General features: G+C 41.7%; 1 protein-coding gene across 2 annotated transcripts in view; it reads right to left on the bottom strand.

Annotated features, from left to right (window-relative positions):
- Nucleotides 1-24,910, bottom strand: part of Csmd1 (CUB and Sushi multiple domains 1) — a 1,661,894-nt gene that overhangs the window by 414,618 nt on the left and 1,222,366 nt on the right. For both annotated transcript variants that reach the window (XM_074055299.1, XM_074055300.1), the window contains exons 11-12: nucleotides 18,270-18,373; nucleotides 1,947-2,059 (exon numbers count right to left, since the gene is read on the bottom strand). In XM_074055299.1, the coding sequence (XP_073911400.1) occupies nucleotides 1,947-2,059; nucleotides 18,270-18,373 (217 nt within the window). The remainder of the gene's footprint in view (nucleotides 1-1,946; nucleotides 2,060-18,269; nucleotides 18,374-24,910) is intronic.

Genomic DNA, 24,910 nt, shown 5'->3' with positions numbered 1-24,910 from the left:
CATTGGTTTTTAGAACAGACTTAGGAAGCGAATGCTGTCACTATAATTAATATAATTTCCAACCTCCTTGTTAATAAAATGAAAGCTGAACCGGTTTAAACAACTTGATAAGTTAAGTAGCTAAGAAATGATAGAGCTGGTACCAAGAGTTGGCTGATGCCAGATCCAGTGATTTTAACACTATATGTTGTCTCGGTGTCTTTAAATTCCCAAGTTACGTTAGTTCTCTTGTTTTGATTGCCCTTTTTACTTTTGGAATACTGTTTTGTTAAAAGATAATGCATGGCATTGAACTGGCAGTCTCTCAAGGATTGGCAGTCATCCACGTTTTTATGACATCTCAAGTTGTAGTTATTAATAAACTACTGACATTGTCAAGATTACTAAAGCCAAATGTAATTGTAATTAATGTAGTGTGGTCACCGAGCTGAACACACGAAAGAGTATTTCCATTGTAATTGAGAGAACTTATGACCCTTAAGAGTGAGGATAGACAATTGGGAAGTGATTCTAGTTTCTACTCTCAGAATGATCAAGGTTATGTGTGTCTTCTTACAGGCAGAGCAAATGCACTGCAATTTGTCCTGTTGGGAAGTGTTTGGTATTTTACTGATGCTTCTAGACTCCACCAAAGGCAGTACCAAGAGTAGATCATGTGGAAAACATGATACCTCATCACACTTTCTTGAATAACTGTATAGTCATGTGCAAGTTCAATTAAAGGTGCGTAAAAAATCCAAAGTCAGGAAGCACTCAGCAATTACCTCTGCATTGTAGTCCTAACTTTGAGTGGGACGTGAAGGCAATTATTTCATTGTACCATTTTTTATTAAGAAGAGACATTAAGTCACACTCTACCCCATTCTTCTGGCTTGGGGGAATCTATCTCCCACTTTACAGATAAGGACACTTGTGCTGGGTCTCTCCTCACTACAGGACTTTTCCCTGTTGGGATTACTTCCACTCACTTGGAGAGAGGGTAACAGCCATGATGTGTTTGTGCACATGAGGTTGTGGCAACATCACCCCATACTTACTGTTTGGGGGTACTGGGTGCTTTTTTATTATCTGTCTTGTCTCATTGACTTCATATGCAATGACTCCTTGTTACATTTTTTTCCATCTCCTGAAACTGTTCACATACTATATATTTGGACAATAAGAGTGCACTGTCTATGAAAATTCAGAAACTTAAATTGAATAAAATGAAAATTCAACTCCAGAAGTGAGTAGTGCTCATTTTCACCTATGACAACCACATACTTCAGCCATGTCACATATCTTAGGACAGTAATTAATGAAGTCTCTTGTAAAAATTATTTCAAAAGTGAATCCACAGAATGTACACATGCAGAAAGTCACAAATACTGAAATGCCTGTGCCAATAGGTTCAACATAGTCCACAGGGAATAAGAAAGTCATTTGTATTCAATGGTCAGGAACCATCTGCACGCCTGTCAGCCTTCTACAACTTTGAAAGTCATTCAACAACAGTGCAGGGCACAAATCCTTCATTTCAAATGGCTGGGTTGGCTCCAAAAGTTTACAGATGTAAGTCATTTCAGGTATATTACAGTGTTCTTTTTATTTTTCTTTAATTTTAAATTTTCCATAATAAAAAATGTTAAAGAATACCAATCAATGACATTGTCAAGAGATCTGCAAGTATGCTCATGGTTCATACCTTGCATTTTATACCTGGTCTCATTTTTTATTTTGACATAATAATGGCAGACCTAGCAAGTCCAACTTTCAAAACTAAACACTGTCGTGACAAAGAGCAACTGTAAGCTAAGTTGGACTTTGAGGAAGTTATAAGTAACCAGTCCCTGTTTATAAACCCTGTTCTAGCACGGTGATGAGATCACTCATCTGCAACACACACTGAGTGGTCTCTGCCCTCACCGGAATCTTCTTTCTAAATGCCAAGTGTGGCTCAGGCTCACCTTGGTAAACAGCTTTGAAGCCAAGTGAGCCGATGCTGTCGTCAGACTGCAGGTGCAGCCACATCTGGTTGCTGAGGCTCACAATGAGGTCAGGAACACTGGATCCCGTGAGTCTGCACAGAAGAGAAAAGGCACAACCTTTACTGATGGCAACAGACACACTGGTGCGTACCTACCTACCTCACAGGAGGCTCTTGCTGCTTAAACAACCAAACTGTATGCACACCTGTGTGTAGCACACTCTCTTTTGGAGAATACAACTTGTAATTTATCTTAATACTTAAGATCACTGGCATTTGTAGTAATTACTCTCTCTGCAAATGTGCATCTTTCATTACAAAAATCAATTTAGTGGCGTCCATCCCACTTGCCTGGAACTGAGGGGTTTTCCCAGGTACAGGACTTACAGTGCCAAAGCTGGGACAAACCTGGAGACACTAGGACAGGTGGCCAGGCTATGTGCGGAGAGCTCTGCCCTGTTGCTTTCCAGTGAAATAACATCACACCATCGGAGGAAAGCATCTCCAAGGTGAGAAATGTGCCAGCTCACTCGCAAAGTGTTTGGATTGTCTACAGTACATTATCCTCTGCCTGAATCACGAAATCTGCCTTAGAATATGCTGGAGGTCATCATACACGGAGGGAATATCGAGAAGAACAGCCACACAGCTGAAATAGACTCGGCGGCGTTGACTGACGTTCCCGCCTGCATATTAATGTCCAGGTCAGACCAAATGGAACTTTCAGCGAGGCAATCACCGTGCATCAGCAGCACAGTCACATCGCCTCTGCCGTCAGCCGGCGAAGAGGAACACTGGATCCATTGACCGAGCTCCACATGCTCACAGAAAAGCACGTTGAAATAGAAAAAGTGCAAGAAAGCAAGCAATTCAACCAAAACAAATGTCCCTAATCCGACAGGAAGCTTTGCTTGCAGCAGAGTGGTTTCGGGAGTACGAGCACGTGATCTGCCCCCTCGATCATCCCACCCGTCTGTCAAGCTGACGTTGTCACTGCAGAAGGCTCAGGAACCTCTTCCTCACAGCAGTCACTACACGCCCTGCAACTCGTGCACCGCTACACGCAGAATGAAAAGGCCGAGCGCTCCAGCGGGCCGGGCTCCGCACGAAATATGTATCTCCTTGTGAAGACGCTGGCAACAATTGTTCTTTTCTTTTTGATTGTTTTGTTTTGTTTGATCTGAAGAGAGATTTGCTTTCTTCTCTATGCGCCCATTCAATTGAAGTGCAACAGACCAAAAAAGTGCACAGATCATAAATGCTTAGCTCTGTGGATTTTCAGACTAAGGGCCAGCACCCAGGCATCTCCTTGTCCCTTCTCTTGCTTACTGTCCTTTCCTCCTGCTTTGCAAAGACCTAGATTATTTGCACCTGCTTTTGTACAGCTTTCTAAAAGTGTAATTATACTTGGTATATTTTGCTCACTATTAATGTTGGTGACATTTATTATTCATGTCTTTTTGGAGCTCATTGCTTTAATTTCTATATAGAATTCACGTTGTGCATATAAAAAAGTAGGGAATGATTAATAGTTCTATGTAGTCAAAATTTTTACTGACATAATTGTACACCTACATGAAGTACTCAGAAATAACATGGAGATATACCATATTGTCTTTCTCAGGGTTCCCCGAGGTGGCATTTGTGAAACTATAATGGCTCAACCAGGATGTTGACATGGCTGCAATCTACCTGCCTTGTTCAAGCTTCCTGTTTTGTGTGTGTGTCTGTGTCTCTGTACACTGGCATCACATACACGACTTGGGAACCCACACTACAGTAAATGCATAGCAGTTTTATCTACACAGAACTTCCCATGCTGCACTTCCAAAAGCACACTGACCTCCTTCTTCCTGTCCCTCCACTGACCCTCACCCTTGGCAGCTCTGCTCTTTCTCTCTCTGTTTCTCATTTGAAACATCACGGAAGTGAAACTGCAGAGTGGTTCGACCTTGTGATTGGCTTCACTCACTGGGCTTAATTCCCCGAGATGAGTCCACGGTTTGTTTATACCATGACCCTCCTCCCTTGCCTCACTGAGTAGGGTATCATGGTTTGGGTACCCATAGGTGGTTGAACGCTTCAGCTGATTAAGGACGTTTGGGTAGATGACACACCAAGCTGCTATGAACATTTATGTATGGGTTTTTCCAGAGCATAAATCTTCATTTCCGTGAAATAAATAACTAAAATGGAACTTTTGAGCCACAGACTCATGTGTCGAGATTTTAAAGAAACTGACAAATCGTTTTCTGGACTGGATGCACATCTTACATCTGCCTCAACAATATGGGAGCAACACAGAGCTCAGTGTCCTCAGGAAGCATTTGGGATGGACAGTGTTTTCTTTGGCTTTTCTCCCTCATGACACCTCCCTGTGGTTTCTGTTTGCTGTTGGATGAGCATTAATTTTGCTGAACATCTTGTCATGGGATTATTTGCAGTCTAGACATCATCTTCAGTGAAAGGTTGGCTCAAGTCTTTTAATCACTCTCTCGTTGAATTGTTTGATTTCTTCTCCTAGGATTGTGAAGGATCCACTGAGATACTTTAAAAACTGTTTCAAAGAAGCATCCAAGGAAGGGAGGGAGGGAGAGAGGAAGGGAGGGAGAGAGGAAGGGAGGGAGAGGAGGGAGGGCCCTATCTCTTGTCTTTTCACTTCCTCAAGGGACAAGTCCTTTGTCAGACATTTTGGTGGCAGATATTTTCCAGGATCTGTAGCTTGTCTCTTGATTCATTTTACATATTCTATTTTAGAAAATTTTTAATTTTAATAAATCCCAATTTATCAATTTTATTTTTGTTGATTTTGGTATCAAGGTTAAGAGCAATTTGCCCAACTTTAGATCTTACAAATTTGCTTCTGTGTCTTCTTTTCTAGAAGTCTTCAAATGATTACATTCTAGATTTAATCCCTTGTCTCCATGTGGTCTAATTTTTCCAGAAGTTGTAAGTCTAGAAGAGCTCATTATTTTGGGTATAGATGTCCCCTTGCTCCAGGACCACTGTTGGAAAGCTCTCTTCACTCTCCATCCTTTTAGATTGAATTTCATTACTATTTTGCAGTTTTTACAAGGTGCATATTTACATGTATACCAGACCATTTAACTTGCTCTATATCAATTTCAAATATTTTTGTGATTTTCAATTTCTGGATGTTTACTGTTATTATATAGAAATGTGATTTACTTTTTAATTGCATCTATAAATTTTATTAGATGCCAAATAATCAAATTTCATCCTTTCAAATTTTTCTTACTTCACTGATTAAGCTTTATCTTAATTACTTCCTCTTTTAATACCACAGACACATTATGCTCGTTTCTCTAATTTCATGAGCCAATAACTTAATTCATTGATTTACAAACTCTATTTCTTAACATATATGGTAAAGACTGTATGTTAAATAAAATATATAACTAGTGCCTCATTTTTATTCAACTCTAAATAGTTTCTAATTTTAAGTAATATTTATTGCTCAAGTGAAAAACATTTGGATGTTTTTCAGTTTTTAAAAATTATTTCTGGCCATTTCCACCTTGGTCAGAGAAAATTCTTTGTGTAATTTTAATATCATAATATTTATTGATTTATATACTTTGATACAGCCAATTTTGGTAAAGGTCCCCCATGTACTCAAAACAAATTGTAGTTTCCAGACACAGTTGCAAGGTTCTCCATGTTCAAGTGTGCAGACGTCTGCATCTCTGATTTCTTTGGTCACCAAGTGTGGTAAGATCCCCACTATGACAGACTGTGCCTAGTTTGCTTTGTTATTTGGTCAATTTTGGTGTGATACACTTTGAGAGTATACTATTATGAAAAGCTTTCAAATTTGGTATTGTCATATATTTCTATTTGATTGCCTTTGTTTTTTATCTTTGGAATTTTATCTTGCATCCACTCTACTTGGGATTACAGAACTATGCAATTTTCTTCTTCTTTGGGCCAGTCCTCACACCTGCCTCACATTTATCTCCTATAACTATAACATGGTTTTTTAAAAATTTTACTTTTACCCAACAGGCTTTACCTTTTATTTGCAGTTTGCTGATTAGCTTTGGTTTTTCTTTGTTGTCTTCCCTTGCTTTTCCATTTCCTTCCTGCAGAGGGAGAAACCTGTCAGCCTCACACTCCTTCTCAAAATAATGTTTTTCTTTTATGCTGCTTTCAAGATCTTTCCTTGAACTGTTTTTTTAGAAGATGTGTTACAGTGTGATACAGTAAGGTTTGTCTTATATTAAACTGACTGCTTGATAAAATGACTTAAATCTCTTTGTTGATCATTTCAGAAATATTGCTTTGCCCAATTGTTTTCTCTTCCTTGTGGAACTCCAATGACACATTTTCTGTTTGTATCCCCTTCCTTTTTACCTTCTGTTCAGTTTAGATGTTTTCTAGTGATCTATATTCCAAATGAAATTTATATATATTGAGGTCTTCATTTCAGATTTTTTCCAATTCTTGAATTTCTATTCAATTCTTTACTATAGGTTCACACTTTTTGCCAAAAGTATTGATCATTTCATTTGTTTTCTTAAACATATTAATGATAATAAACTGTCAGAATCCCTGATGTTTTGATGGCGGTGACATCTGGATATCATGTTCCTTTCCTGTTGTCAGTCCTTTGGTTTGGGGTCACTGGGTGCAGTTTCTGGACATTTCAGGAGATGAATGATTGACTTCCAGACCTTGTGCACAGGGAATCCTGGCTGAGTGTGCACTCTTTCTCCTTTCATGGAGGACCTGGCTTCCTTCTCATGGTCAGAGTCCACCTCGACCCCATTTGCCACTGGAATGATCCAAGCCCGCATTCCAGGCTGGGAGGTTCCCGGCACTTATGTCTTCTTCCACACCAGAGAATGTGTGTTCATTAGTGGATCACTCTGGAAATACAGCCCCCAGCTCCATCCTTCTCTCCCCAGAACTGTGACAATTCCAACAGTTCTGCTTACCTTTGCACACTACTGTCAGCAACTTTGGGGCTTGGTTTCTCTGCTTCTAATGCCAGAAAAATTAGGATGGGACAGACACATCAAGGACCAAAGTGAATGAGACACCAGGCTCCCCAACCCCAACTCTCTTTGCCTTGATATCTAGGCTCCTTACCGCCACACAGGGGCTCCTGCATCCTTTGTCTTCCAAACCATTGTCTGAGCACAGATTTCCATCTGCTCTCAATGCTTTAAACCGAGAATCAGCAAGTGCTCCGAGGGGAAAATGGTTGTAAAATGCAAGAGTAATCTTTATACACGTTCCTTCTGCTTTGATTTTTGACTTCTAAAATCCTGTTGGCCTTCTGTTATTCTCCCATGGCATGAAAGTTCTTTGCTTCCATTATCACACACTCATCATCATACACACACTGAGAGCTGTGTCTGATATTTGCAGGAAGTGACCCTTCTGGTCACTCACTTTCCTACCTTGCTCAGTTTCTTCTTTCCATATTCTTTTTACTTTTTTCTTTTTCCACACCTTTTATTGCCAGTCCCTGGCCTATGTGAATGTATGAAGGGAGGATTGCATTTTAAGTACATGCTTTGTGTCGATGGAAAAGCAGTGTTTTAGCCTAGTTTACACAAGCATAAGAAAGTGCACACTGTTCCTTGTCTTTTGCTCCCCTCTCAGAGATGGTGTTCCTTCTCTCTCTAGCTCAGAGGACTTCAGCACCTCCGGTCTCGGTCTCCATACTTCACTGCTGTTCTCCACACAAGCCAGCCTTTCTGACTTGGAGCTCTTCATCACTGTCACTGCCTTATTGTCACCTCTCCCTGGGAAGTTTGAGTCTCCTGGGGATAATTCTTGTAAGCTGACTCATGGTTCCCTAACTCTTTCAACCCCAGGACCTCCTCCCACTGCACTTTGAACGCTGACATTTGAACCCTACCTTTGCAGCTCATTGAAATGAAAATGTACTCAATATCACACTCTAACTGTATGCTGTGTCTTTTTCTCTGCTTGCATCTGCTGAAACCACTCTCCATACTCCAGGGGACATCTATTGTTGGATTCATGACTTTTTTTTACTCCGCCCACATATCCCCATGGAGGTTGGGGATACTGTGTCAGCAGCCTACACAGTTCTCTGAAAATCCTACCTGCTTCTCTCATCTCTCTGACAAACCCTTAACCTGAGGTCATTCCAGCAATCCACTCTCCCTCTTACTATACGTGCACAGGAGAAGTTTGGTGAAGAGCTCACTGGTTTACATGGGTGCCAGTCACAGTCTCTAGACCCTGGCCACCCGCTCCACACCACGTTTCTTCCTGATGTCAAAGTCATATATATTTATTTATTTCTAGGCACCAGCATCCCAAGCCATCACTGCTTCTCTCATATTCCTTTTCAGGTCTTATGTCTCACAAGGAAATAAGAACATCCTCTAAGAAAATGAGAAAACACATTGAAGGCGATGACCAGGATCTGCCATGCCACTCAGTGTCCCTGGAATTCCTCTGCACAGCCCCAGCCTTCCAGTCACAGGAGCAGACATCAGGAAACAGCTTGTGCTGTTACCTCCCTCCAAGTTCCTCCACCATTTCCTTCTCTCCAGCCCCACCTGTATTTGAACTTGGATTATCTCAGCCCAGTCCCACTGCAGTCCTCTCCGAATTTAGCTCCTTGTTTCTGGGATTACGTCCCTCCTAGACATTTTATTTAATTTTTAAGTTGTTAAAAACTTAATTACCATGTAGAAAATTCTCACACATTGCAAATGTATTCTGCTGAGGGAACTGCATGCGTTTGAATTCTTGTACTTCTGCACTGGACACTATTTCAATTCAATCTTATTCTGTGAATTCACATTACAATGAATAGGTGTGCTGCCAGCTGCACACAAAGTTCACTCATTCACATGTCAAAGCAGGTTCACGAAGCCTCCAACTTGTTTGACTGCTACATAGAGGAAAAGATTTGAAATCAAACTTTGTCACAATTACTTTAATTAGCGGAAAGTTAATTAACCTTCAATATTTATTTAAAAATTTTTAAAAAGTTCCTAGTTGTTTATTTTCTTAACTCTTAAAAATTGTTTTAAAATCTTTTAAAATGAAAGACAGCTTTTCCTTTTAGTTCCTCTTTGATGATTGCAGTTTTTCTAGCTTGCCAGCACTGGAGATGACTTGTATAAAACAAAGATGCAAACAGTATCCTTACCCCTTACAGCTGCTTATCTGTTTGAAACAGGATAGTTTACAATTATTTGTAACTGAAAAATGAAACAGACAGCTGGCTTTGATACAATACTATAACATGCCTCATTAAACATAATTTGAAATTGGTTTCTGTAAAACAGCCCTGTTTTGTATCAAATTGGTGCTATAGGACATAGAATTTTGATTTAAACTTAATAATAAAATAACCCTAATGATAACACTAAATAACTTGATGTATTTGCTAGAGAACTAAAAAGCTTTTTCTTTGGAGAAAAAAAATAAGAACCATTCTTCTGAATCTGCCTAGCTCTCCACCCCATCCAGACTTGACTCTTTTTTTCCTTCAACCATTCTCCCAAATTTTGCATTTCTAAGCCTACAGGGTTTTGGCGCACGCTTGAAGCTGACATGATGCCTGGGTTCATCTGCAACGAGGGAATTTCTCTTCTCACTGGCATTGCTGTCCTCCCTTGGCAGCTGAAAGACTTCCTGTCCCTGTCACTGTGGAATCCTACACAACCCAGTACAAATGCATACGTGAAAATGTAAACCAGCCCACATGGCACTCATTAAATATCTACATGCTTAAGTTTCCCAATGGTATTTCCAAATGATTTGCTGTTAGGTTTTTTAATTTAATTTAATTTTTTTTTGGTGGTACTAGGGTTTGAACTCAGTATCTCACACTTGCTAGGCAGGTGCTCTACCACTCGAGCTATGCCTCTAACCCTGTTTTGTGTTGGGTATTTTTGAGACAGAGTCTTGTGAACTATTTGCCTGAGGTTCCCTTGAACCCCAATCCTTCTTGATCTCTGCCTCCTAAGTAGCTCAGAATACAGGTGTGTGCCACCAGAACACAGTTTGGTGTTAGTTTTATTGCAGGGCTTGATGTTTGGGGTTCTGTTACAGTTCTGTCATCAAATCTGCAAGTTTAGCTGGATTATTTTGTCTCTGTGGCAGTTTCCTTGTCTGTAAAACATGAGAATTGACTGAACAATGATCACAGTATATTAAATAGTCAACGCACATGAAGGAAAATCTGGTTGACTACACATTTGTTTCTTCTTACTGGAGACTGCTTTGTGTGAGAATTCACCTAAAAATGGTCAGTCTTCCCAAACGTTTAATCGCACCCCACAGTGCAGTGACTTTGTGATGTCTCCTGCTGGCCCACTGACAGCAGGCAGGGCAGCAATCTCTTCTTGTTCCCGTCATCCTTGAGCAAAGGCGACCAGTTCCAGCTTCACTCTGTGCAGTGCATTTGCTAGGGAGGGATGGCAAAACCAGGATCTGACTTCTTCCTTGCAGCATGACCTAGGAGATGCCCTTGCAGTGGGTATACCCTTGGATGTCCCTCGTAGCAGATGGATGCCTTTGGATCAGTGCACCATGTGTTTGTCCACTTCTCTGCTGAAACAAGTTTATGTCATTCCTCTTTTTAGACAATTATGCATGGAGTGACTGAAACATTCACGCAGGGTAACTTTTTATTTTTCCAGGGTGAATCCCTGGCAGCGGGACTGCAGGTCACATGACGGATGCATATTCATCTTCATATGAAAAGCTAGCCTCTTTTCACCCCCATGTGTAGCTCAAAGACTGCCCAGGGTACCCTAGCCATTGTGTAACGGTCTCAAAAAAACAGAACTTGAGTGACAGAGAATGGATCAGAGTTCAGTGTGAGGGACAATGTAACACAGTGAGATTGCACAGTTTTGGGGGATGAAGAACGCCCAATTTGGGTGGTGACTACAAAGAGCTATGCTGAATTCATTTTTATGGACCTGTACACACAGAAGTTCTATTTATTGTATGAAAATTTAAAAACATTTGCTCAAGTCTCCAGTTAAAACACCAGAACATGTCACAAAACTTTCAAGACTTGAGAGTGATACCGGGTAGCAGGTGCTCTGATCGACACCTGGTTCTCTTGCAAGTACCCGAAAAGAAAGTGCGAGGTGGCCATTACTGGGCGATTCTGTCAGCTGGGCGATGGAGAGGTCAGTGCTGCTCCTGACATAACTGAAGCTGCAGCAATCATCTTCTAATCCTTCCAGCCCATGTACCTGTGAATTCTGCAGGAGAGAGCACGCACAGTGATTTACCCTGCACTTTCCCCAGTCACTTGCCTTGATGGTGCTACTGTCTGGGCTGGAGAACCAAGAAGAAAAGGTGAGGCGTGGTCTCCCTGGCACATGGGACAACCCTTCCTTTAGGAGACAGAGTGAAACACTTTCAGTGGACTCAGGGACATCTTGATGCAAATGCTTCTGACACCCGACAACCACAAAGCTGCCAGGGTCAGAGTCGCAAGTCAACACAGTGGTTCCACAAACCCAAGGGGAAGGCGCTAAACGCCATCTTCTGGGAGACCATGCTCACACTCAGGTGTCTTCAAATAGAGTGTTGCCCAGGCACTGAATGGAAGTAAAGTCCTTCATGGTTGTCAGTTCTCCCAGCATTTAGCCTGGCCCCTGACTGGTGGCAGATTCTGCTCACAGGTTCCCTAAAATGGCATTTACATGACAGAGAGCCAGACAGGCAGGGGAGAAACAGGATTCTGTTTTCAGAAAATAAATCAAGGGAGTAGCTTCATGGAAGAACAGATATTATCATACATGGTGCTGAACTTGGGATGAGAGACAGGGATGCTGAGTAATTAAGTATCCCTCTTGACATCAACATGGAGTGAGAGCCAGCTTTGGTCGCTTTCCTGGGTTAATGAACACGTCTCACTCAGGTGTGGCAGACTCTTTTCTGGGCTGGAATCCATCCTAGTCAGAGGTGAGTGACGTTACTCATTTGCAATGTCTGTATCAGAACCAGTATCAGAACCATCAAGTCTTCCTATGTTGAACTGTATCAAAAGTATCAGATCCAAAGTTCTCTGTCTTAGAGATCAAAGGGATAAAAAGTTGACAGAGGCACTAAGAGAAGTTACAATGTAAATTTCTTCTACTGAATGAAGTGCTGATTAAATGTATGTGAACTCCAAGTCCTCTGATGTGAGGACTGTTTCTCTAATCTCCCCCCTGATGACACAACTAATCCTCAAAACAGCACAAGAGGTTAGTAGAGGACAGATGTGAAGCAGAAGGAACAAGTTGGGCGATTGGTCTGGTGCCCTGGGCCACAGGAAGAGTGGGACATGGGAATGGGGTATGTGAGCTCTGCAGAACAGAAAGTCACCCAGATCCATGCTACCCATTCCTGGCCAGGCACAGATGGTCCAGGTAAGCTCCATCTCCCCAGTGCAGTGCTGCCTGTCTGAGCTCCAACCAGGCTGGCACTGGCAGGGGCCCAATGATGGAAAGCCTCCAGGGACACCTGCACCTGCCCAGCAAGGAAGACCAGAGAGTCAGTACCTACAGGAGAGCCAAAGTCCCATCAAAGGCTTGGCCCAAGTAGACTCTGGCTGCAGGTCTTTCCTCCCCCACAGAAAATAAATCAAGGGAGTAGCTTCATGGAACAGATATTATCTATCATACATGATGAGAAGCAAGCGTGGGGCTGCCAAGGAGGACCAACAGCAGCCATTTGCCCATTCCACACCCCTATGCTCAGGAGGTCCCTTGTCCCTTCTCCCTTTTCCAGCACCAGCAAGGAGCAGGGCTCACTGTGAGAATCCAGTAAAGTCAGGTCTTCTCTGTCAAAGGAGTTAACGTCTAACTATACTGTGTGGATGCCAGCTAACTTCCCCGACATGCTGCCTGCATGCTTTGTGACCCTGTAAGGCTCTTGCTGTCAAACAAAGAGCTGTTAATCACCAGATGTCCTAATCTCACACTGCTCGCTTACCATCTTAAAGATTCACTCCTTTGAATATGTCAACTCCTCCACCAGCAGCTTTAGGGAACCATGTCAGTTCTCCCCTATCTGCAGGGGACCTTGACAAATCACTCTCTCACTGGGTGGTAACCTTGCCCTTACCCCAAACAATATCACAATCCTTGTGAGGGGACAGAAATCACGTTAGGGATATGACCCAGGTGGACTTCCCACTCAGGTGTGCTCTGCCTATCAGACCATGGTCTGTGGCTGCACCCTTCTGCAGAAGGAAAACCTTTCTTTTTTTTTTAATTTTCTTGCCTTGCTGAGTGACTCCTGAGTATTTCCTTGCTCATCATTTCAAAACGTCACTTCTAACACTCCTTGCTGTCCTAGATGCCTCAACGGACTCAGATGGCCGTGTGGAGGCTCTGATGAGGACACTCACTGGAACCTCAGCCCATAGATGAGCTCAGGCACGTTCAGGGTGGTATGGCCATGGACAACCTCAGCCTATAAAGAGAGGGCAAGCCCCCTCGCTGAGCCCACGCAAGCTGGCCGCTTGCTACAGTAAAGGACCTGTGCAGTGCTGGACATATCCAAGTGAGATGAAAGTCACCACAACAGTCACCATGCCAGGTGAAGGAAGTCCCATCCAGGGGCAGCGACTGACATGAACCCCCTGGAGGGGACTACCTGACAAGGACTGTAAAGCTGCCATCTTTAACATGCCTCAATGACCATTTACAAACTCATTTGGTGATGCAAATGGACGGTGCTTTGTTTAGCAGGGATCCGTGTGTTACTGACACACATTGAAGGCTATTTCAGAAGCAGCATGGGGAAACGACCATGGTCAAATCACACAGAGAACACTTTGCACCTATGAAAGTATTCGTGAATTTGATGTGTAAGCATTTAAGACTGGTTTCTTTACAAAGAATGATGGTGTTATCAGAACAAATTCCAAATAAGGGCCTATGATACATTATTAAGAGGAAGATCTGTTTAGTGCTGAAAGTGTTTCAGGGTGTTTTTCAGAGTTCCTAGAGGCTTATAAATTTAGCTAAGTGTTGAAATTATCTCATTGTATATTTTACAGATTCTCTGAAATTATATAAGTTCCCAAATATTGTTCAAACCTCATTTACTGGTATCACCTAGTAGTTTTTTGATAATAAAAATTTTTTAAAGACCCTACAAGTGCCGTCAAAATCCAGTTAGAAATGGTGGGTTTTTTCTTACAACCAACCCAAATAAATGGTTAGACCATCTTAAGATTCTTGTGACCTCTTACATTCAAGGCTAAAATCAGCAAATAAATGTGTGAGGAAGGAAATACGCTTCCCATAATATGAAATGTGAGATAAAATTAAAAGCTTTTACTATGAGTGCTTTATAACTACAATGCTAATTATATAGCATTTATATATATAAAATCTCTCCTGCAGGCAAGGACAATGGCTTATTCCTTCTTTTCTCTGCAGAGTTCTACCATAGTATTTTGTATTCAATAATTATTTCTTCAAAGAATCAAGCAAGGAAGCTTCCAGAGAACAAACAATAACTTTTAATAAACCTTGGCTCAGAACCAGAGCTACATCAAGTCTGATGTGTCCTGACTGGGAAATTCAGGTTCACGAGCTATGAAATTATGAGAACGATAAGATGGAGAAAAATAGTTTGAATTATGTGATTCCAGAGTTCAAAAGATCTAATTTCTACTTGGTTTGATTTCTGATCATCATTTATAATGTCAATGGGCTTTCCATCTAGAAAGCTTGAACACTATTTTAATGTAGAAATCTTTGTCTTTATTTCTATCAGAAAATGCTCAGGTATTCCTTCAAAGAGCTTGTGTCCATTGGCTGACTCTTGGGATCATATCAAAGTTATATTTAGTGATGGCTTTCTTTTGGATTTCCAGCTATCCTTTAATAAAAACAAACAAAAAAACTACTAGAACAATTTCTTTCACTTGGGACCAGAAGGAAAATAGCAAGGAGAGGAAAAGCCACTTCCACTCATGGCCTGGGGCTGTGCTGAGGACCTTGCAACAAGGATGGACTATGCCAGCACCAAGGAAGATCTGGTTCCTTATCTGCTAATCCACCCAGAGCCAGAGCCTCTGCTGCTTGCACAGATTTTCAAGGTGGATGTTGAAAACCCATACTCTGCGCTGCTGTCCCAGTGTCTCTTGACGTAAGGCAATCTCCTGTTAGTACCAGTTAATAGCTGTGGAGGCCAGAGGGAAAGCAGGCAAGGCAGTGTCTCCCCACACAGCTCTGCAAATTAGATTTGAGAAAATTGTCAATCTATATTCTCAGAGAGAGCTCAGTAGAGATTTGTTAAGTAAGTTATTTAATTTTCTTTTGAGTCTTTCATTCTGTGCAAATAACCTGAGCAAATTCATCCATCTCTGAGGAAGGCTGGGGTCCTAAAAGAACTCCTAAAAGTTCACGTAGCTTTTTGTGTGTGCATACCATGAAAAATTGAGAAAAATAGAAAGAAACAGGAGTTAGAATTATAAAATCCCCATTTGGGGTTAGCATCTTGACCAAATTTCTTCTAAAAGTCAAGGTCTCAGTAGACTCGCATCAGCCCCTCTGCAAGGGAAGGGATAAGCTATTAGGTTAAACATCGTAACTGCCCATCTGCCAGAAAGGAGGCTTTCAGTGCTTATTTCATTTGAAACCTGTGCCATGAGAGCCTGTGATCCTGTATTCTATCATTTAACTAACTCTGGTGTATCTGTCATTTCTCCAATTACATTATAAACTCCATGCTGAGAATAACGTGTGGTGGATAAGAACTCAAAAGAATTTGTTGATGTGTTGCTTAAAATCACCTGTTAGTTCCAGAAACTAGCTGGAACTCACACTCTCCTTTTCCTGGAGTTTGGTGCACGAGGAAACACTTTGGCTCTCTTCCTCTCCCGAAGCTGATTAAATGCCTACTGGTCCCCGTTACGTTATGCTTCCCAAAGGGCAGCTCAGTGTGATGCACTTGGCCATTTAGGTTTTCATTTATAGATTGGAGCTATTCAGAAGAATTCCTAATAACACTTATGTCACCATAATACATAGTTCACCATCGCCATCTTCACAACAAATAGCATTAAAAAAATGAGTGGATGATTCTAGACTCCTAATAGTCACCTAAGGGATTTTCCAGGGTGTTACCTTGTCACATGTGTATTTTAAATTTTGCACTTATTTAAAAATTTCTCTCATTTATTTTAGTGACATCCTTTGTCAAGTGAGATGTGATGGTAATAATAAAGCTGCTTTACTGGTGGGTTACATTTATCAGCAACCAGAGCCTCCATGTGCATTATTTCATTTTTCATCTTACCACGGGTGGGGAAAGTTTATTGTACACATTATATATCTGTGAAGACAGAAGTACAGCAAGGTAAAATGACTTCCCTCAGGGTCACAGAGACAATAAATAGCAGAGCTGGAGCCAGAGACTCCATCTTTGACTGCCAGCCACTTTCCTAGCTACTGCTTAACTGTGTACGAATACTGTCCCAGACTGGTGGGGTTCCTGATGCTTCATCTGAGGCTGGCCACCAACACAGGTGCCTAAGGCCCCCTCCTAGGACTCTGGGCTTTCAAAGGTAAAGAAATGAAAATTTTGTACAATGATTTGGCAAAAAAAAAAGTATTTGGTGAGAATTTGGGGAAACAGGGACTTTCGATTCCACTGTAGCAGAGGAATAAATGCACATGGTTGTTTCTGGGGCAGTTGGAGAAGTGTAAGGATGTAAATGAAGATACTTCTCACCCTTGAAATTCCTGTGCTGCAAGTTTCTTGGAGGCAAATGAATTGACTGTGGTGGGTGGCACTGTACAGCTGCTTACAAAAACCAAAGCATGGATGATTTCAGAAGCCTAACAGTAACCTAATTTTATAGGTTATTACCTTACTGCATTTGTAATTTTGACTTTGCACTTATGTAGGGGTAGGGGTGAAAAGCAAATGTCCCTTGGTGGGAATCAGTTAGGATCACAGCAGAGCCTCATGCAGTGATGGGTAGATTTCTGGATCAGTAGCCTGGGAATCAGGAGGTTTGGATCACACAACCTGCCAAAGCCTCGTCTTCATCACTGACAGGAGGAGGACGTCATCAACCCACAATGTGCAGGACTGTGGTGAGGACTAGAAAATGTCACGTTCATTAAGCAGTCAGCACGGAGTGTGCAAGAGATGCGTTAACACTCAGCTGTGTGACATTACCTCTGCTATTGTTGTCACCATCAAACATCGTCAGCCAGGAACATAGTTTTGATTACTGTTAGTGGTAGTTGGAATGGATCAATGACAAGATGAGTCAGAAATAGATGCTTATCTGTAAAGATGTCCAAAATACAACCAGTGAAGGCTGGATGGCCCCATGTAGCCTAGGCTGGGCCCGGTAATAGTTACAAGCACACATGGTCAGGTACATCCAATGTGTAATCCATACCAGGGGGACAATGTGCCCATAATAGCTCTCTTTGGTGTCACAGTACTGTGCTGAGGTTCTCAAGGGCAAACTGACTCCCAGACAGAGAGAAATCTGCACCAATATAAACACTCCCTAAAGCACTGCAGCCTGCTTTCACTTACTGAGATGGTGTCAAGTCTACTATGTGGTATAGCTGAGGAACAGAACAAGAAGGCATTTTCCTCTATGCTCAGAACATTGATCAATGAGGAAGGGTACCCCTGAATTATAGTTTTGGTTTTGATAAAACAAGTCTGATAAGGACTGCCAAAAAGTGTGTGGAAGTGGGCGTCCAGGGTGAGGAACTGGAGAACAGACTGACTGCACTTGCGGGATGAGTGGAGGGGTCCCCCTGGCAACAGCTGTGAATAGAGGTCCCTCTGATGACAGCTGTGAATGGAGTGGTCCCTACAAAAGTAGCTGCACCATGCTCTTCCTGCCTGGGCTGAGACTCAGTATTGAGCTCTGGAGACAGGCACTGCGGTGCCCCAACACTGTCTTCCCGCCGTCTCTGCTTCTTTTCTCTGTAATGCCGCAGGGTGTGAAGATCTCAGGAAACGTGACATTTTTCAGAAAACCCCACTACTTTCAGAAACACCTGGCAGTATGATACCAGAGGGAAGTGAAAGCAGAGGTGCAGAAAAATCTCATTCCTACTCTCTGTCTTTTCTGTGCTCTACTGGGTTTTTGTTTTGGTTTGATTGTTTGCCATAAACACTTTGCTTTTTAAGTTTGGGAGAAAACAGCTGAAATAGGTAAAAGTAATCTTCAGCTAGTTCTCACGCAAAATCGGACTGCATACCATGAGGACAGCAGTATATGGTGCTTATTAAACATCCGAGAGTCCACACTTGCCCATGAGAAGAGAAGCGACATACTCACACATACAAGACGGATCTGGTGTCCCCCACCTTGCCGGCATCCCCGACTGTCAGGGTGTCATACCCTCTTTCCAACTCGAACTCTTCAAAGGCAAGTTTGATGACCTAAATCAAAGACACAGAGTCATTATTTTGTGTAACAAAAACTTTCCATAACTTTCAACATTGTAAATTTGTAGTTGAAGTATAAAATTTTGCTCCTTAATTCCAGTGTATTTCAAATGATTCCCAAGCTTCTTTAAATAGCTACATGATAATTGTATAAGTTTGGGAGTCTTGAGTTATAGAATTTTATGGAATTCAAAATTTATATTTGTTTCAAGTTATTTATTATCAGCAGTAAAATGAAATTTAACCCTGATTGCACTTTATTACAAGTATCCATGAAATCTTACCATTTATGGTGTTTTTGCTAACCAAAATAAATCAAAGTAAAAGAAATGTTGATTACAGTGCATGAGGGACATTGTAAGGATTCCCAGAACACCCCACAATGAGTATTTATTCTTAAAGTTATATTAAAGATTTCATGGAATTATCACTCTTTACATATGGAAAAGACTTTCCAGGGCTGACAGGTGGTCCTCTTCAACACTCAGCTCTGCAAAACCTTTGAGTTTCTTTTCTTCTTTAAGTGTTGAGAATTGAACCCAGGGCTTCCTGCATGCTTGGCAAGTGATCTACCACTGAGCTACACCGCCAGCCCTCATATACATCAAGAATCTTTGTCCTATGGTCAACAACATGCACTGTGTCAGAGTACAGATATATGAACTTCTGCAGAGCACAGGATCCTTCTCTGAAAGAAGAAATACTTCCTTTGTCAATTAACATCGTGGTCAAGAAGGAAGATGTTCAAGGCTAAACCCTGAGTAACAAGCTGTACAAAGAAAGAGGTAGACACAGATCATCTTAGATTGACAGATGTCAAATTGATAGACAGATAGACTGAATAGAGAGATACACAGACAGATGGTAGACTGATAGATGAAAGATAAAAATAGATAGAAGGATGATAGATGGATATATGATAGAAAACAGATAGATAATACATAGATAGATGGTAAATAACATATAGATGATAGATTAGATAGATAAATGATTGGAAGGATGGATGGATGGATGGATGGATGGGAAGAGAACAAGATAGTGAGACTTGAGTGGTAGGAGGAGGAAAAGGAAGGGAGACACACAGAATAGCAAAAACAGAGACCATTATGTTAGATGCACATGTTAGGAAGGTATCTCTGAGTAAAGGTGAAAGTCTGAAACCTTGTTGAAAACTGTAAAATGCCTGTTGGTTAAATTTGAAAGAAAAGAGGAAGTGGGATTGGGAACTTTCCACGAGTGCTCAATGTGCATGGTTTGAACAGGCTCTGAACAGGTGCCTTTCCAAGCAATGCTAATAAGGAGTACATTATTTTTGTTATTTGAAATTCCTACTAAAATTAGTGATAAAGTTGTTATAATTTATTTTAAAAACCAGTATTTCAAATTGCAGTTTCATATGAATACCTTAGTCTATCAATCTGACTTGACACAGGTGTACGGTTGATAGCTGTCAAGAACCAGTATAAATACTGCATATTAAACCTGGCACCTGATCATAGTTTTATTTCTGTTTTCTCTCTTCTGGCTGCATTTATAAGTGGCCAGGGTCCCACAGTTTGAGGACACAGGAACTAGAGTGTCATCTGTGAGACTGGCTTTCCAGGCACTTTCCCACCCATTGCTCATCTTTGACTTATCACCCTGAAGCTAAGGCTTCCGAGTGGCCTGACTGGTGTATGGTGTCACAAGATGGGAGGACCACCTACTCCAGTAGGCAAGCATGGCCATTCTGCAATTCTTGCAGCTAAGCCTAAGGGTGTAGAGGAAGTCTCTGAAGTGTTTTGTCCCATGGCTGGCAGGGCTGTTGTCAGATGGAAAGTTTCGCTTGTGCTCCCTAGGAAGTGCAAAGGTGGGCGTCTAGTCCAGTGAGCAGCCTGAGCGTGTGGAAGTGCCCTTCTGTAAACTTGTCAACCTAAGCGGCTATGAAACAGACTTGCATGTGTTTTAACTATGCTGCTAATGCTTCCTCAGAAAAAGGCAGCCAGAGAGGCAAAGACCCTCGGGAAAAGCCTTAGGCTGTGAATGGTAGTGACAGTTAGCTTGGGTTCCCTGCTGGGAGCTGCCTGTCCTTTCCCTGTTGAGGCTGTGTTTCCCTGGGGTACTGGCCCTGCTGGTTCTGCACAAAACAGTCTCCCTGTCAGCTTCTGTCTTTGTTGCGCAGCCTTCCAAGGTTTGGAACTTGGAGGCCTAAGCAGCAGGTGAGGGTCACGGAGAGAATCACAGGATGGCACACTGCTAGGTTTTCAACACCAAACTCCGTCAGGAGTATTTGGGTAGATACAAAATAGTATTACAATCAATGTTCTTCTGACAATCTACAAAACTGCTCACATTTTAACCTCAAAATTCAATCACAGCCCTATGAGAGAGAAAAGCCACTCAGTCTAGACTTTGGGGCATTTCAAGTAAATCCTTGGTGCTCAGTGTTTGTAATAATTCCTATCTTTGTTTCACCAATTCTCAGAGCATCGGTGTAGTAATTAAGTGGTCTCTCTTTCCCCTGCCTTTTCATATCCACTGTACAAAGCTCTGTGGCTCTCATGGGGATAAACATTACTTCGAAAGTATTTAGACATTTATAAATAGGATATTTCTAAAAACATATGGAAGACTTATATCTCAACCTTTTTAAGGGGAAATGTCAAATGACACCATCATGTAAATGCTATTCTCAATTTGACCCCGTTCCAATGGTTTTACCTTCTGCCAACACTTAAAACATTTGAGTTCTAATCCTCTACCTGACTTTCCTGTGTCGGGCCTTATCTGAGCTTCTATTCGCTCATTCCCCAGTAAAACAGTGGATGCTCACGACCCACCCTGCCACAGATGGGACACTGGACACGCACAGCCATCTTCACCCGTGCGTTTTGAGCACACTGTCACAAACACTCCCGCTAGTGGTATGCTTAGCTACCTAGTGCTCGGCTAAATAACGAGGCACTGGTCCAGTTGTCCAGATACCCTGGCTCCTCTCAGCACAAGACGCCATTGTGAGACTAAGGGTCACGTTGGATTGAGTAACTACAGAGGCTGAGGATGGAGCCTGGACGGGCTTCAAAGACGTTCCCATCTCACCTTCCCCACTTACTATTTACCTCTTACTGTTCCCAGCCGCGTGCTGGAAGTGAGGAGCCATAGGTCACGTAGGATGGAATCACAGTAAACCAACTCACACTCTGTGTATGCCTGTGACTTACAATTAACCCCGACCGTACAAGTGAGCTACACACCCGCATGTAAAAGACTTTTGGTTAAACAAAAAGGAAAACCAAAATGGTTATGACAATTAATAAATTAATTCATTACATTATAATAAATGTGGATATAATATGAATATATTAGCAAATAAGTAAATAAAATAAACAAATAAGTAAAGCAATACTATCTCTTTTTTGCCACTTTGCTAATAGGACTCAAAAGGAAAGATTTTCTGAATACTGCACACCAAGCTTTGTTTTATGAAAAAGAATAAAGCTCTTTGTAAAGTAAATCATATATTTTATTTATTGAACAATGCTAGCTTTTGATCAGAGCCTGGGCAATTTGTTTTCTATAGTTTATGCCAAAATCTACACAAAACCCCTCCAAATCTACACAAAAGTTCCCTCGGCCTCCTTGTTAAGGGAATGGAGAGGGATTTAAACAGAGAAAGAGAATAGCTTTCTTACTTCCTCTGACCTTGGCCATGGGAGCGCCCATGCCCTTGACCTTGGCAAACCTCATTCCTAAGCGGCTGCCACCCTTGGGAAATCTCTGCTACTCACAGTCTCTGCAGTGCCGCCTTGCGTCCAGGTTCAGAATGCGCTAACTGAGCGACAAGCTGAAACAGCTGCAAGAATTCACCCCAAACCATCCACCTCGCAGGGCCGGGCTCCAAAAAATTGCAGTGTGTGGAATATTTAAGATGTGCGTGCTTCATTTGACTGTGTTGTGATAAGGTCTGGATGTTTGCTGAGTTCCAACCCCTAAGGAGACGGTTTGGGGAGGTGGGGCCCTTTGGAAGATTAGGTCCTGAGGACAGAGTCCTGAAGAGTAGGATTAGTGCCTTATAAAGGAAACCCCAGATGGCTCTGCTCCTTCCTCTTTGGGAGGCCAGTGAGAGAAGGGGTCACCTGGACCAACGAGGTGCCCTCCTCAGAGACTGTGGTGCTGGCCAGGGACCTCAGACTTCTAGCCTCTGGACCTGGGGGAAATCAATGTCTGTGGGGGCCCAGCCATAAATGACTAAGAACGTCCTGCTCCAGGTCAGGCTCAGCTGACAAAGTAGTTTCCAATGTTTTGCAAAAAGTCAAGGAGCACCACTGGTCCTAGCTTTATGGAAAGCTGAAACTCAACGTGTTTAAGACAGGCTTGGGCAGCAATTCTATGCCTTTCTTGATGGATGTAGAGTCTTTGGACAGCATAGTTCAGTGAGCAGTTATTTTTCTTAAGCTGCCTTATTTTGTCTTATCAGCATTTTGAATTTACCATTGATTTTTTTTTGGGGGGGTGCTGGGATTTGAACTCAAGGCTTTTCACTTGCAAAGCAGGGGCTCTAGCAATTAAACCACACCTCCTGTCCCTTTTGCTCTGGTTATTTCAGAGATGGGGTCTTGCTGGATGGAGGTCTTGAGCCACAATCCTCCAGATCTCAGCCTCCCAAGTAAATAGGATTGCAGGTGTGAGCTGCAGGCACCTGCCTTGTCATTGATGTTTTCAGATCTTTCCAGAAGCACTTTTCAAATTGGGGAAGGTGCTTCATGGCTACTCAAAGGTGACAAAAATCTGGGTGTCTAATTGTTTCTGAAGACCCATGGAATTAAGTGTTCTATGTGCTGACTGAGTTTTGGGTATAAGATTTTGTCACTTAATTATTCAGCACTATTTCTTGCTGTATTTATTTTATAATAATTGATAGAGTGACATAAAGTACTCATATAAGCTGAGAGCTACATTTTATCTCCTCTCCAATCTATAATAAACACTAACCCACTTAACTAGGAACTTGGAAACACATACATTTCCTGCCAACTTGCATATACTTCCAATGCATTTACTTAGCTCAGGAAAATATACCTATTTCCACAAATAATGGATACCATAAGTTTGTGGGCAATAATGAGATATTAAGAAATTCTTGCAAAATGCATGGACCAATGATAAGTGTCTTGCTCATTAAATGCATGTGACAGTCTCTTGGTCCTTCATTGTACTTTCCATTGTAAGCCAGGAGACAAAGGGAGCACTATACTAAACAGGTACAAATTCAAATTTGGAGCAAACCTTTGTTTGGGACCCATAGGCTATTTCAGTTTGTGAAACTGAAAAAAAATGAGAGGCTAGTTACCACTCAACCAGCTCACGAGCCAAAGGAGCCATAAAAACTTAGAAATAGGGAAAGAAAGTAGCGGACCCAAATTCCCAACACATTTTAAAATGTTAATGGGACCAGATCTTAGAGAACACAGCTTGAGCGAGTAGGACAGGTGTTTACCCTACCAACATACTGCCTTTTCCACACCACATTCTCAGTCAGACACCAAACGCTGTCACCCATGTGTGAGCTGATGAATTATGGCCAAAACCAGAAATTATAAATCAGAATATTAGCAGTATATTTTTAAGTGCCTGCCTTATATTAAATAGGTTTCTAAACTATACCAACCCATTCAGCACACTGACTAAAATATCATAAAGTATTTTAATGACAAAATTGTCACTTTATTTGGCCTTCTTATCATACCAATGTGGAAACACAAATTATGTACAGTTTACCAAAAAAGTACCAAGACATTACACATAATAAATCAAAATTTCCTTATTTTTTCACTTTTGAACACACAAAAATTTCTCCAGATTAAGTTACGCTATGATTAAAATGTCCCAGGTTAGCACTGGTGTTTGCTGGGGGACGTGGGAGTGAGGAGAAGGAAGGAGGGGAGAGACCCGGCATGTACAGTCATGTAGATAGGAGTCACTAAGCAGAGGGAGAAAATAAAGAGCTCTCTATCGTTAACTAATAAATGAAGTCATGTTCACTTATTATGAACCATATGATGTCCTAAAGTCTATGCACATATTGTGGATTGACAAACTCTAGCAACTGACAAATACGGGACTTCACTTTTTGTTGTGAAAAAACAACAGAAACTGCTAAACTCCTTGTTTAGCAGTTTTGAAAAATACAATAAATGTTTAACCAGTCATCAAGTTGTACCTCGGATCACTCATTATCAGGGAAATTTAAATTAAACCCACAATAAGATTTCACCTCACGTGTTAGGACAGCTCTTATGGAAAAGACAGAAGTGCTGGCAAGGGTCACAGTGAAAGGAACCTTTGTGCGCTGTTGGTGGGATTCGAAATCAGCACAGTCACCAGGGAAATGGTAGAACTGAGAAATTATTTGGCAGCCAATGATGGTTACAAATTGTGTGATCAACCAAAGAGCCATGAACTGAAGAATGGAGAAAGAAGCGTGCTATGTATGCACAACAAAACACTATTTAGCTCTAAAGAGAATGAAACCCTGCCCTTTGGAATTGTTGT

This window comes from Castor canadensis, chromosome 14 (assembly GCF_047511655.1).
Source record: "Castor canadensis chromosome 14, mCasCan1.hap1v2, whole genome shotgun sequence".
Taxonomy (NCBI): domain Eukaryota; kingdom Metazoa; phylum Chordata; class Mammalia; order Rodentia; family Castoridae; genus Castor; species Castor canadensis.
The sequence above is the reverse complement of the archived record's forward strand: the minus strand, read 5'-3'. Positions and strand labels throughout refer to the sequence as shown.